This window comes from Perca fluviatilis, chromosome 15, assembly GCF_010015445.1.
Source record: "Perca fluviatilis chromosome 15, GENO_Pfluv_1.0, whole genome shotgun sequence".
In the NCBI taxonomy this organism is placed as follows: Eukaryota; Metazoa; Chordata; class Actinopteri; order Perciformes; family Percidae; genus Perca; species Perca fluviatilis.
The window spans coordinates 28,571,629-28,586,579 of NC_053126.1; the positions used below are offsets into that span (position 1 = coordinate 28,571,629).

The 14,951-nt window shown below is 45.5% G+C and overlaps 1 protein-coding gene across 1 annotated transcript in view; it reads right to left on the reverse strand.

Moving 5' to 3' along the window:
- Window positions 1-1,006: 1,006 nt before the first annotated feature.
- The window catches only part of scaf1 (SR-related CTD-associated factor 1), a 15,463-nt gene continuing 1,518 nt past the window's right edge, over window positions 1,007-14,951 (reverse strand). The window contains exons 2-6 of the mRNA XM_039823958.1: window positions 8,774-12,316; window positions 6,283-6,365; window positions 4,341-4,643; window positions 3,523-3,651; window positions 1,007-1,870 (exon numbers count right to left, since the gene is read on the reverse strand). Coding sequence (XP_039679892.1) covers window positions 1,712-1,870; window positions 3,523-3,651; window positions 4,341-4,643; window positions 6,283-6,365; window positions 8,774-12,215 — 4,116 coding nt within the window. The 5' untranslated portion in view covers window positions 12,216-12,316 and the 3' untranslated portion in view covers window positions 1,007-1,711. The remainder of the gene's footprint in view (window positions 1,871-3,522; window positions 3,652-4,340; window positions 4,644-6,282; window positions 6,366-8,773; window positions 12,317-14,951) is intronic.

Genomic DNA, 14,951 nt, shown 5'->3' on the forward strand with positions numbered 1-14,951 from the left:
CTAAAGTTTCTATCTTTACATTTGCCTTTTTGAGAACTTACTGTAAGTTACTATACATATTATTTGAATAGCCTATTGCCATTATTCAGTGTATCAACCTCACCAAATCCCTCGTCTGTTTAAACTTACTTGCCAATAAAACTAATTCTGCTTTAATGTGGAAATGTGTCATGGGCTTTACCACATGAATGTATAGACATGTTACCAATCCTATGCTCCCCACCTCCCAGGTTATATTTTGGCATAATTCCAATGTCCGCTCTTTTGATTAGGATTTGCTGTGACTCACTTTGCCAGAATAGCCTAGAAAACAAGATTCACATGCAAATGCACACGGTTTACTGTTGTAGCTGAAAGTAACAATGAATGACTTCGGCCACAGTAATGAGCATTTCTCATAGTTTGTCTTATTTTTGAGGTCCTGGAAATGGAAATCCTGCAGACTCCTGCCCGGCCTCTAACTCAGGATAGCAAAGTCTGACATTGACCCAATTTACTATACTTGCATGTCATGACCTCTACTTTAAGTCCTGTTGGTCATCGTCAGCCTTTGCAATCCCGAGTTAGCGGTCTTCCTGAAGAAACTGTGGGCAACAGGCTCCTGCATTTGTTATACCAGTCTAAGGGGGCGCGGCAGCATCAGGTTGGCAGGGCAGCAGACTCTGTAAGCTGGTAAGTAAGGCCAGCTCTGTGGTTGGGCTGACAGTCTGGAGCAGTCTTTCGGTCTGGAGCTTCCATGTTCTCCCCTTGTTTGCTTGGTTTCCTCCCACCATGAAGACATGCGTGCTGGGTAACCCCTGCCATCGCCCTTGACTTAGGTACTGGCATTACAACTGGAGTCGGTCCCTGGGCGCCGGACTGCTGCTCCTAATTAGTTAGGATGGGTTAAATGCAGAGAAGAAATTTCACCGCAAACTGTACTGTGTAGGATTGTATATGTGACTAATAGATTTCTTTCTTATGCAAATACAGAAAACAGACTAAATAAGGTCATTCTATTGCATACTGGTTTTCAAGCAACATTTATAGTTTGTTGGTCAAGTCATTTTATAAAGAGATTTAGCAACATTCTCCACCTCAGATACACATGCACACAAAACAGACAGCAGAATCAAAGAAGTGAGATGTGTCAATGTATTTGAAACATCACTGTGTCTGCAAAGACGGAGAGACATGGGGAGGGAGGGAGGGAGGGAGGGAAATGGCCTGTAGTGTCTTTACGCTATTGTAAGCGTACTTTGGTGTTTGTAACTGGGTCTAGCGTCTCCCCCTCGGCTTGGGCTTTGATACACAGTGATGGGGGAGACAAAGTAGCGTAAACACCTAATCCAATGCTAGTGACACAATAAAACCCTGCAATTAGAGCCCCCCCCATTGCGGAGCTTTGAATAGACAGTCAACAAAAATCTAAAAACTCTAAGCTTTCCAAAGGCAGTATTTATTGCAGGGTTGGTGTACTGGACTATATTAGATCACAGAGGTGTGCATGATAGCATCCACTTCCTGCACATTGTATGCATGATACATCTTCTATGTGAGACATATTTACAGTAAGACCAAAGAGATAAGGGGAGAGGGTTCCATAAGATCAAATAAAAGCATAGATAAGGCAGGCTATGAAAACAATAATAAAAAAAAAATAAAAAAAAAAAAAAAGGAGACAAAAACAATCAGTGGATGGCTCAGATGTTGAGCAGAAGGTGGTCTCCTCTCAGGCGGAGGAATGCAGCGCTTCTTGCTCCCTGTCATCCCTCTCTTCCTCATCCATTTTGCGTCCGTGTTTCCGGAAGTATTTGTAGCGCTGGACGTACAGCTTCACGAGGTTGCTGACTTTGACCGGGTTGATTTCCCCAGTGCGGCTATGGCAGATCTGAGACATGGACACAGTGGGATTAAATAGCCTCGTTTCAATCCAAAAGACATGAAGTATATATTGTTGATGTAGTTTTATTGGAGGAATAGATACCACTGCTGCTCTATCAGCCAGTTTGACTTGTTGTTTTTAAGCATTACTCAAAACTCAATGTAGTAACCCCACCCTATTCAGTCCTTCCAGAAAAATGCAGAGTTTTTTTGTGATTGTCGCGGGCAAAAATCCTTGATTATGCGGCACGTTTTCTTAAAAAACGCGATGGAATATGCAATATATTTATGCAATTTTATGCGATGAAATTGCGGGAACTTGCAAAAACTGCAGTTCGATGAAAAAGAGAGAAAAAAAGTGATTTCCCCCCCCCAACACCCTGCTTTTCGATGATGTTCACGTCGCATAATTACATCACTTCATAACGTTCCCATGGCAACAGGGGAAAATTGCTGCTCTTGTGTGAAGTAAACGCAAAATTTTTCAACTTTCTGCTAAGATATATGTGACTTTTTTGCAACGAAAATGCGGGGATTATGAAATCATGCAAGCCCCGCATATTTTGCGCTGAAATCAACAATTTATGCGGCGAAAGTGCGGCCTGTTTAAAAAAATAAAATAAAATGCGGCCCCCGCATAAATATGCGGACTTTGGCTGATTATGCATTGAATTATGCGATCGCATAATCACGTTTTTCTGGAGGGACTGCCTATTGTGAACTACATTGCTGTGGAGGCAGAATAAAATTTATAAAAAAAAAAAAAAATGCCAGAATTTGAATTAGAGCAAGACCTCCTCCTGCAGCTCTCTGTCTAGCCCCTCCCATCAGGCGAGCACGGGGAAAGCGCAGGCTTCACACAGTAACATTTGAGTACTTATCATTCATTTCATCCAGATGATGTTATATTTAGGGGCTATTCTATGAGAAAGAGCGTCCCGTTTTCTGCGTAAAGCCCTTTGAGGTGACAGACTGGGATTGAAGGCTCCAGTTAGCTACAGAATCAGGAACTTGAATTAGCCCCAGCCGTGAGCCAGGGTTGGCAGAAGGCTCAACTACCGGCTCGAAGGCCAAACTACCGCGGAGACACCGGAGGCTGCGTGAGAAGAAACGTAAACACCACAAACAAGCTGGTATTCATGCTAGGCTAAAGGCTAACCCCAGCAGACCAGCTCTCCCGACTGCTTCCTGAACAGTAAATTGGACTACATTTTTACTCAGTTTCTTTCCTCTATGTACTGTATATATAGATTACAATAAAAATCGCTGATAAAATAGTTTAGGTTTTGAATTAGCTGCAGCCTTTGGCTGTGCTAAATAGAAATTTCACCCAAGGAACAGGCACACGCTTCTGCATTCACTGAACAGCCAATAGGATCTCTCTCGCTCTCTGAAATGACCTGTGATTGGCCAAAGTCTCCTGTGACAGCTAGAGTTTCTAAAGCCTGAAAACAGAGCCAAGAGGAGGTGCACAAGTCTAGTTCTCTCTCAGAACACTGGAATTACACAATGCTGAAAAGGTTATTATGATTTTTATGCACAATGACGCCAAAAATAAACTACCTACTGCGGCTTTAAGTAAGATGTGCATTGAGGTACACACACACTGAGTTAACTTAGAAGGGTTTTGCTATGCTGCGTGTGCTGCCCGAGGCTGACCTTATGCACTGCCTTCCTGAGGATGTCTTTGTAGTCGTCCTTGTTGATGTCTTTGCGTTGATAGTACGGTTTGATGGCGAGCTTCACCTCCTCCACCGCCCGCTCCTGGGTGTGCAGCTTCTTCAGGTACTGGGCAATTCAGGTAACAGGCACATTAAAATTAATAATAATAATAATAATAATAATAATACAACACTTTATGTGTATAGTGCTTTTACAAACAGTTAAAGTGCTATACACGATTAAAACAAGCTAATACAGTAAGACTTAAACACATCACAATAGTGTAAATGAATTTGCCTGTATTGAAGAGACAGCGAGGCCTTTATTTAAAAGGTCCAATTTGTAATATATTTACTGTAATAAATCCAATAATGACCCCAATGTGTCATCAGATATTAAGGAAACGTGTTGAAATATGATCTTTTCTGACAACAATGCTAATGCCAGGATTTTCTCCTTTTGAAATGTTCCGTTCCGTGACAGACTGTCTGTTTGTGTTTTGGCCTGTGTGTTGTTACCAACGGCCCAGTTTGACAGCCAGGCCGGGTTGCCAGATATATACCTGGAAAAACGTAAACCCAGCGCGCTACAGCTGTAACGCTAGCACAGCCATGAAAGCAGCAAACAAACAAACAAACAAACAGGATAGATTCTACCTGACCTAAAAAAAAAAAAAAAACTCTCTCCAGTATTCTGAATTTGTACTGCAGTAACTATTTTTTTTTTTACATATTGCACCTTTAAAATATGAAATGAAATAAAAAGGACAAATTTTAGACAAACCATCCTGATCTGTGCATGAACCTCAACTTTACCTTGTCAGGGTCTTTGCTCTCGTTGTCCCATCCAGTGTCACCAGAGCTCCCAGTAACTCCTGAAAGCCCCGCAGGCATAATGGGGGGCGGGGTCTGTGCACATCCAACACCTTTAGAGGGGTGCAGGAGAGAGGGGGGAGTTTTGGTGCAGCCAACTAACGGGAGGGAGCTGTGGAGGATGAACTGGGCTGGGCTCATACCAGGAGGCGGAGGCAGAGAGGGAGGGGGCGGGATCTGGGAGGAAGAGGATGAGGAAGGAGGAGCCAGCTGCTGGGACTGGCTCTGATTGGCCTGGGAGAGGATCTGCATGAGAGACATGAGACAAAGTGATGGCACAGTCAGACAGGCACTTTGAGACAGAGAAGGGGGGGGGGGCAGCGCCCTTTGAGCTTACATTCAAGAACATTTTTTTCCTTCAATTCTTAAGGAATACAAGCAACAGAGAAGAAGGGACAAGGTTTAAAAAAATAATAATAAAAGAAACCACTCAAAACCAACATGGAAACGTAGTAATGTTCCCTCAGCATTTGGTTTTGTTGCTAAACTGTGTGTGAGGTTAAATCACCTGTTAACGTAACCTAATCCTAAAGTACCGTCTATTTGCTGGATTTTAGCGGTGGCACAGTGTTTAGTAATGACAGTAGTAGTGGTCATAGTGACTGAAAATGTGATCTGAGATGCACGTTGCAAAATGTGTTATGTACCTGGAACAGTTCATTAGCAGCGCAACGTTATGTGTGATATCTGTAACGCCGGTTACACACTGCCGGCGTGGCGTGAGCGTGGCATGGCGTGGCGTGAGCGTGGCGTTTCGGTTGCGTGCAGAGGTGTATAGTCCAGGTGCCAGAAAGTAGAAATCCTGTCCAGCAGCTGTCCCAGCCATCACTAAACCAGCTCCTCTACCAGGTAGAGGAGCTCGTTAGTGAAAACACCTGTTCTAGATGTAGAGGCAGGTCCAAAAACATGGCAGGATTTTTACTTTCTGGCACCTGGACTATACACGTCTGGTTGCGTGTCAGCTGCGTGGATTTTTCTATGTCTTTACACACCAGAAACGTGTCTGACGCATCGCTGCTGCTGCTAGCCTTGTCTGGACACATGTATGTTTCCCATTGATAAGATGAAATACCATGTTAAACATAAATATATACTTATTTGATTACAGCAAAGACAACGTCGGCAGTATTGACGGCGAAATAAGCTACAGAATATTTCCTTCTGGATTGACAGGTGACATATTAGAAAAAAAATTACATTTATATATCTGCATTTATATCAAAACCTAGAGGCTTTCACACATCAACATGTCATTTATTAATATGTATTCGTGTCTAAATGACATATAAACATATTCTCCTATTCTATTTTTCCTGGAAACTCTTCCAACACAACTTGTTTTTTTGTTTTTTTGCTGGAAAGTAAAAATAGACGGAATCTGTTGACTAGCAATGCCTGTAAAACGTTCTATATACACATTTGTTCAATATTGCTCAGATATCTATTGTGAAGAAATAAAGAATTGCCTTCAGACTGTGAGTAATGGAATGAAATATTCCCAAAACTCTGTATGTTCTCTAACGTTACATTACACCCTAGTGTCTCTCCGACCCAATTTCAGCTAATGAGCGTTAGCTTTATCTGCTGTCTCAGACTCTCAGATTTGTGTCCATTTTGACAGAAAAACGCACAAATACAGGTTAATTTACAAAACAGACATATCGGACAGAAATACCACGTCCATGACCCCAACTAATCGACCATGACATTCGTTGGTAACTATTTTTATAAAATAAAAACCCTACAGCCATCTCTAGGGCTGATATCTCCAACACTGGGCAACTCACACCAAAACTACCCAGACTGATGAACTGCACTACAGGTTAGAGGAAGAACACGTATTTTGGATTTGAACTGTCCCTTTAAGACAGCGTGGCGCTCTGACCTGGCTGGTTGCTTGGATGAACTCCTGTGCTTTGGCTCGGCTGGCGAGATTGGCCTCCTCCATTTTGAAGAGCAGAGCAGTCACTGAGAGGAAGAATGATAGACGCCATTATTTCAGGAGAAGCACAGGTATATATAGAAAGTTATACATTTCATTGATCAACATAACATGAATGACAAGGCAACTAGAGATGGTCCGATAGCATTTTTTGCTTCCCGATACCGATTCTGATACCTGAAGTTGCGTATCGGCCGATGCCGAGTACCGATCCGATACCAGTGTGTCATAAACGTTATTATGTTTTAACAGCTGTTTACTACTATCCCTGTACGGATGTGATATGATTTATATCATTCTTTCAATCCTGTTTCATAGGGCAAGTGTTACTACTGTATATCTTTTTTTTTCCCCTACCCAAAAAACACTTTTTTTTTTTTTTTGTGTTTTTCCCAAAAAAAAAAATTTTTTTTTTTTTTTTTTTTTTTTTATACTTTAATTAATTTTTCTTTTTTTTTTTTTTTTTTTTTTTTCTCTTTTTTTCTTTACTGTATATCTTGTGTCCTTTTTATTGTAACTGTAACCTGCCTAATGGGCTACAGATGGAAATTAGCCCCTGGGCTACAATCTGGCACTTTTACGTGTACTGCTGTACATATTCATTAAATGTGCATTGTCCTGAAATAATCATATAAATAAAATTGTGTCGGCCTGGCTGGGTTAAACTTTTTGTGAAACATGATCAAACACAAACAATAAACGCCGCAGAACCTTCTTTTATTACCCAGTTTGACAATAGTCATAACGGAAAAAGAACACAAATAAAAACTACTTTAAAAGTAGATTTTCCTACTAGATAAACTACTAGATAAACTCCAGTACTCACCCATACCAGCATTTTAGGCAATATCGGATCAATTACTTTTCAAATTATATTCGACTTGCGGAATTCGTTCCAACAGCACTACTACGGATTAACAACAGGAATAAACTGACAGCATAATAATATAAAAAAAAAAAAACAACTACAGATTTAATATAAAAATTACTTTTAAAAGAGTTAAACTGTCAAAACAACTAAGCAATTTAGGTACCAACTAAATATCACCATAGGCAGGGTGTAAGGTGCCAGAAGCTGCGAAAGGCCTAGCATTATAAACATGAGGACAAAGCACAGCCCGCAACAATTAAGGTACAGATTAATATCTGTGTCTATTATGTTTAGTTTCAGGGACTGGAACCTAAGTTATGTACATATCGTGTACACATGCACATTTCATGTTACTGAGCTGTGGGAAACTGAATGACCAAACACAAAAACATTTAACAAATATTTTATCCAGCATGACTAAAGAACATAAGAACTAAAAAGTGCCATGTCAGTATCATCTGCATTCACCCTAGTGATGAGTCGGTGACCATTTTTTTTTCAAAGCATGCTGTAGTGTTCACTTTTGAACGTGTTTCCGACTAGTCTGGATCGACGACGGCTCGGGATAGTTCCGGCACTGCTGAAAAGTTCCGCCGGATATCCCTCGCTCCCCCGCGTTTACTTTAAACTCCGGTCGGATCGAGCAGCATTAACCGGGAACCTCTTGAGCAACGTTACACTCTGAAAATGTCAAGTTTAGAAGAAAATGTGGACGGTGCAACAAGGCAGGCCTGCTTGGTTCTTTCTGGGAATGATTGTAAAGATTTAGAAAGAATATGTTTAGGGCACCTCCTCTCTAACTGGGACGTTTTGGGAGCGATTGGTGGGATTGCTGTGGACGATGTACACACGGAGATACACTGGTAAGAAGCCAATGAGGTTTAACTATGTATTCAGCTAATTTAAATAGCTCACATTACTGTTTTGTGTCAACAGTCAACTTCATTTAATACTGTGTGTTAACAATGTGGCGTTGTCTTTTGCGGTGCGCAAATGTTCCACCAAAACAAGCTCCTTCCTGAGACTATTTAGCAGAGCCGCCGCCGCCGCTGCGTCCGGAGCTTAGCGATTGTGATTGGTCTAAAGAAATGCAAACAACTCCTGACCATTTTTTCCCCTCCTATCCAGGAGTGTATGCTCTTGTTGCCAGACCTTCCTCCGCAGCGCTGTGGGGATAGGTCTGGCAATGCGAGACTAGTTTCCTACCGACCGGTCAGACATAGTTTTTCATTTCACTATACACTATGAAATAAAAAAAACGTGCAGACACGTTAAACTTGCTCGAGTTACGTAAACCGTAAGCTCTCCTTCGATTGCATTAAGAATTGAGCTACATGAAAGACCATGATAGATTTCCTGTCACTAGGTGGAAATCTTTTTCAAGGTTCTGAACGTTGTTTTTCATATGATAAAGAAATGAACTAAAACGAGTCGAGTCTATGAAATAGGGTGCATTTAACGTTAGTGTAGTCCTTTGTAAGCCCCTTTACGGTGTGTGTGTGTGTGTGTGTGAGAATGTTTCGTGATAACATGACAGACTTAAACGAAACTACTTAAACTCACACGCTAGGACTCCTCCAGTGGTGCAGTCCACTCCGGTCTGCAGACTCCAGGGGAGGGCAGGCGCTGCTGGGGGGGGAGGAGGAGGCGGCTTACTGGCAGACGAGGAGGACACAGAGGAGGAGGGGTCTGACGACGACAGAGGTAGGGAGAGGGAAGTGAGGCCGCAGCCTGCCGAAGAGGACGAGCAAGGAGGCGAGGCCAGGGATTTGGGGGCATCATCCGGAGGAGGGAGCTTGGCAGTGGGGGTAGACAAGGCCATGCCCAGGCCACCTCCGTGGGGGGTGGACAGACCGGACGGACTGGATGCTGGGAGCGCGGGGCTGGTGGGACAGTCCTCGGCTAGGAAGGAAGGGTCTGGAGTCTTACAGCTGCTGTCCACGGTCTGAGAGTCTGGCGAAGACTCCCTGGTGTCCCGCAAAGGAGCCATAGAGGGCGGGGGCGTGTGGGGTGGGGAGGAGGAGGGTGGAAGCACACTGGTGGAGGAGGAGGAGGAGGAAGAAGAGGAGGATGAACAGGGCGCAGGGCCAGCTTGGCTAGTGTGTGGACTGACCGACTTGCTCCCATCTCCCATGGCTGACTGAGAGTCCAAGGAGCCTGCCCCCCAGCCCTCAGACGGGGCTTTTGCTTGGCTGCCTTCTCCGGGCGCCAACCCTACAGCGCCGCCTTTTTCTCTGGTCTTCTTGGCCAGGCGGCGGCGGCGCTTGGTTGCCAGCGACGACGAGGGCGAGGAGGCAGACGAGGAGGTGGATGTGATGGAGCTTGGTTTGGCTTTCTTGGATTTCAGTCCTGCAGGACGGGTCAGGGAGGACGGTGGCGCAGCCAGGCCGCTTCGCTTTCCCATGCTGCTCAGGTCTTTGCTGCGGTTGCCCAGCGACAGCGGCTCCGAGCAAGGTTTGAGGAACGGAGACCTGCTCTCGTTGTCCCTGCAGAAGACCACTGCAATCGAGCCACCGACTACCGAGCCCCCAGCACCCCCGCCTGTACCTCCTGGCCCTAGGAGGTCCATGCCCAGCTTTCCGGAGCCAACCGAGGCCCCCGTGGTGCTGCTCACGCCCTCGCGCACCAGCACAGACACCTTCGACTGAAGCTTGCCTTTCCGACTGCCGCCGCTCTCTTTCTTGGATTTGCTGGAGTGACCCAAATCCTTCCTGCTGCCTTTGTCCCGGTCTTTGTCCTTTCCCGTTTTCCTGGCTCGCTTTGCCGAGGGGAGGCCAGACGAGGCGGAGCCAGACGTTACCGTCAGCGAGGAGAGGCATTTGCTTTTGGTCCTATTGGAGGAGGAGGACGACGAGGACTCGGACTGGCCAATCTTCTTCAACGGGTCCGATTTCTTTTTCGGGTGATGTCGTCCAGTCTTGGGGGTGGCTTTCGTTTTGGGGCTGGGCGCAGGTGGTTCCGGGGGCAGGGCAGCAGGGGGCGTGTCCTCCAAAGAGGGGTAGTCCGAGTCCAAAGCCTCCCCGTCCAAAGACAACACGTCAATCTCCAATTTGTCGGAATAGCGGTCCGATTCGTAGCCGAGATACCTGGGTGGCGAGAGCGACGGCGATTGGCTGCGACAGCTTCCCTGGTCCTCCATCTCTCCAGCCGAGTGCCATTTCCTCTTCTTCTTCCTCTTGTGGGGCTTGTCCAAGTCCTGGGTGGGCCGACCGGGAGAGGTCGGGGTGAGCCGCGGGGAGCCGGGGACGGTGGTGGTGGTCGTGGTGGTGGTGACCGTGATGGTTCTCTTGATGGCAAAGAGGTCAGACCCGTTGAGGTCTTGGATGGACGGCGGGACGACAGGGCGGCCGTCCCAACGCAGTTCCCTCCCGCGCTGCCTGTCCCTGTCTCTGTCCCCGTCCCGCTTCTCCCGGCTTCTTTTGGACCTCTTTGAAATGCCCCGCTCTCTGCTGCTCGAATGTTGGCTTCCCTTCCTTTCCCTCTCCTCCTTTTTGGAGCTAGAATCTCGATCTCTTTCGTCTCTTCTACGGCTACTGGTCCGATTCTGCTCTCGGTCTCTGTCCCTGTCCCTCTCTCTCTCTCTCCCTCTGTCTCTGTCCCTCTCTCTGTCTTTATCTCTCTCTTTCTCTCGGTGTCTTTCTTCAGACGGGCTTGAAAAGGAGTGCCTACTGTGGCCCCCTCTTCCTGAAGAGTTGCAGGACCTCGAAGCCTCGGGGCTGCTGTGCTGTCTTTTCTTCCTCTTCCGGCTACTGCTCCTGCTGCTCCTCCTTCCCTTGACCTCCTTCCCGGTCTTGTGCCCTCGCTCCTTTTCTTTGCTCCTCTCCCGACCTCCCTCTTTGTCCTTATTGCCCTTTTTTCTTCTCTCCTCCTTCTCTCCGTTCTTATCCTTGCCTTTCGGTCGGTTGCAGTCCTTGGAACTCTTGGAGGACTTGCTGCGGCTCTTGCTGCCTTGCTCCACCGGAGGCGTGGGAGGGGAGGAGGGGGCCGAAGCTGGAGGATGGGAGGGAGGAGGCGCTGGCTGAGGTGAGAGGGGGGAAGAAGCGGGAAAGGAGAGATATCTTTCCTTTCGTCTGCTGACCAGCTTCCTCCTCAGATCCTCCACTCCCACCACAGGCTCGTCCTCCGGCTCCCTGTCCGCCTCCCAGGTGCTCTCGGCGCGCACCGACACAAAGCCGTCGCCGTCCAGCACCCGCAGGATGCGCTCCGGCTTGGAGCCGAAGAAGGAGACGCTGGGGGAATTCAGGGAGAGGATTTCCCCAGCAGGTCTCTTATTGCCGCCATCTCTTTCGGCAGCCCCGACTATCTCCCCCTCCTCTATCTCGGAGTGATCGGAGTCGTCCCGGTCCCTCTGCCCCCCAGCTTTGGAGCTGCTACAGTCCACCGTCCTCCTGAGAGAGAGCTGGGTGGCCCGACGGGGGCTTGGCAAGTCCGTCAAGGCGTCAGTGGAGTCTGGAGGTTCTTCCTCCTTCTCCTCGTCATTTCCCCTCTCAGCATTCCTCTTCGGCCCCTTCCCCCTGCCGCTACCATCATCAGGGTCTGATGCTGGGGAACCAGTGGGGTCAAAGGGGTCGTATTTCTCCCCTTCCCCCTCCTCCCCCTTCACTCCCTCAGTTGGATGGAAGGGATCGTACATCTCCCTCTTCCCGCCCTCTTCTTCACAATCGACACGTGGCTGCACTGAGGGGTGGGGAAAGGATTTGGAGGAGGTGGTGTTGGACGTAGGTGCGGAGAGAGACTGCGTTGCTGGAGAGGCAGAAGTGGCGGACACCCTGGCCACCTCCGTCCCCCGGGTCAGACCTTTTACATGGTTCGGAGCGACGGACAGGTTGACGCAGACGGAGGACGACGTGGACAGGGGTGAAGACGGAGCAGACGAAGGAGAGGACAGGGACAGGGAGGGCGAGCAGGGAGGAGGGCTCCTGGCAATCTCTCTAACTCCACTCGGAGAGGAGGAGGAGGAGGCAGCAGGCCTCCTTCTGAAGCCTGATGCCGGAGTCAAGTCCATGGGCCAGGAACGCTCGGGGTGCAGAAGTCAGACAGCGGGTCCTGGAGGTTGGTCGCGACGGTCGCAAGGCGGTGCCAGGAAAATGGAACCCAGGAGTACGCCTAGTAGAAAAGACAGGACACGTGCAGTCTTTATCACACAATGAAAATCTACCTGGAAATGTTGAGACCACGGAGTAGTAGTAGCCCATTTGTGAACACTTTAAAAGTGGGAGAATGATTTTGCAAGGACATAAGCTGGTTAATTTGATGAATTACAATGTATTTGCAAGACTAAAGTAACATTTAACATTGTCATTCTGTCAAATAACAGCTAACTACCTATGAAGGCCAGGAACCTGTAGTAATTCCACCCTACTCACTAAGATTACTATTAGTCTATAAGGGGACAATAATGGGCAGAATAGGGCCTGACTGAGGATATTTGATGAGGGACATCTCATTTGTCGACAACATGACCAATGTAGCGTTATCGATATACAGTGGCTTGCATAAGTTTACACACCCATGCTAAAGTTGACTAAAAAGAGGAATAAAAAAAATAATAATAATCTTTTGGAAAATGATCTTAATGCCTTAATTCAAAAAAACTAGGAAAAATCCAACCTTTAAGGACACCAATTTTCTTTGTGAATGAATAATGTATCGCAAATAAATAAATGTTCTTCCTTAAAATAGAGGGGGCACAAGTATACACACCCCTATGTTAAATTCCCATAGAGGAAGGCAGATTTTTATTTTGAAAGGCCAGTTATAGCATTTCATACATCCAGGATGTTCCTTATGCAGTCCTTTGAGTTAAAAGTCCTTGGCCCCACACACATCATCACATACCCTTCACCATACCTAGAGATTGGCATGGTTTGATTTCAGTTAGCCTAATAGCTGGTTTGATTTGCATTGAGAGATGATTTTATGGAAAGTACCCCATGCCAATCTCTAGGTATGGTGAAGGGTATGTGATGATGTGGGGGGGGGGGCTATTTTAATTCCAAAGGCCAAGGGAACTTTATCAGGATGGTGTCCTTAAAGGGTGGATTTTTCCTCATTTTTTTAAATTAAGGCATTAAGATCAATTTCCAAAAGATGGTTTTTTTATTCCTCTTTTTAGCCAACTTTAGCATGGGTGTGTAAACTTATGCAAGCCACTGTATATGTCATTAGCTATTATGACGATAAATAGGAAATGTCAGTAGAGAAATGCAAAAGATACATTTTTCCACCAGATAGCGCTGACTAGTATATTTTTTACCAATAACACACCCTGCTCAGCACATATGTTGTTCACAAGTCTTAAGTGAAACTAATATAAGGGCTTCTATAAAAAAAAATAAAGGGTTTGTTTTTGTTACGTTATGAAAGTTTTAAAACTTAATTATGAATGACAAATCCAATATTAGTTTATATTAGCTTTACCATATGGAGGTGTCCATTACAAGAAAGGGGGACTACAAAAATACAAAATCAATGGCCAAAATCAGAGAATGTGTGAGTCAATCAGCGTCTGGATGAAGAGAAGAAGTGGAGATTGTGCAAGTACGTTTAGTATCTCATGAACAAATGATTCATGGCGAGTCACGGTGCTGCATATCAAGTACAATTTATGCTAATCATTATGCATAGGCAGATATGAGGTTCCAACGGTATGATAACCATGAGTAAAAAAAAAAATAAAATAAAAAAAAAATCACGGTTTCTCGGTATTACAATTACAGCTATAAATTTATTATTTTTGAAATGTCTGGAAAAAAACAAAAAAAACAATGTATTTGATTTTAAACACTGGCAGGGAGAGGGATTTCTAAACTGCACTTTCTGTCCTTGTAGACTCATAAAATAATTTTTTTTTTTAAAAACAGCTCACACCTTAGGAACGGCAGGACAGAAACGTTTAGTGGTTTTAAAACTTCAAACCACGGTATACCTTGAAACCGGTAACCGGCCATACATACAGCCAAAGTGTACATCTACAGCAACTGTAAGATATTTTGTCACAACATGCATGTGGGATACCTCCTACAGAGTAAAAGGTTTTTTACCAAAAATGTGAATTGCACACGACTACGGTCACCATGTCAAATAATGTCATTGGTTGGAAATTGGGGAGAGTGCACAGTGGTCACGCTGTGCTGTTGGCTGGGTTTTCACATTCAGCTGTAAGAAATCACAGCATAGCGGTTCAATTCATTCCCTACGAGAACAGCGGTATGCCCGCTGAAAGCACCTGGATGTTCAGCAACTTAGGGGTAGCGGAGTTGTAGTTCAAAAAAAAAAAAAAGCTGCCTGTAAAAACAAACAAAAAAGCCCAGCGTTGGAACATAAGCGTAGGACACCAAGTTTTATTTAATTATCTCACTGCCTCTCTCTCGACACACACACACACACATTTTTTTGCTCTAGTGCGATCAAATCTGGCTCGACGTGTTCTTGCAATAATTATATTTTCTTAATTGTATTTTTTCCTAGGTGGCTGGGACGTGTAGTGCTCACTTATACAAATCTCTCTTTTTTTAGGAGTCCGGAAGGCGAGAGCAAGAGAGTTTATTTTGACACTTTACAGATAGCGTAGGTCTAGACCACCCTCTATAATTTCCTTGTTTACTGCTGCACCTGCAATGAGTGAAAAGCAGGAGGAGGGGGAATAAAACTATAAGCTGGCCCTGGCTAGCAGCGCACGTTTCTGCAGACTGCAGAAAGCATATTGTACAATGAGGATATATAAGAACAAAACATTAGT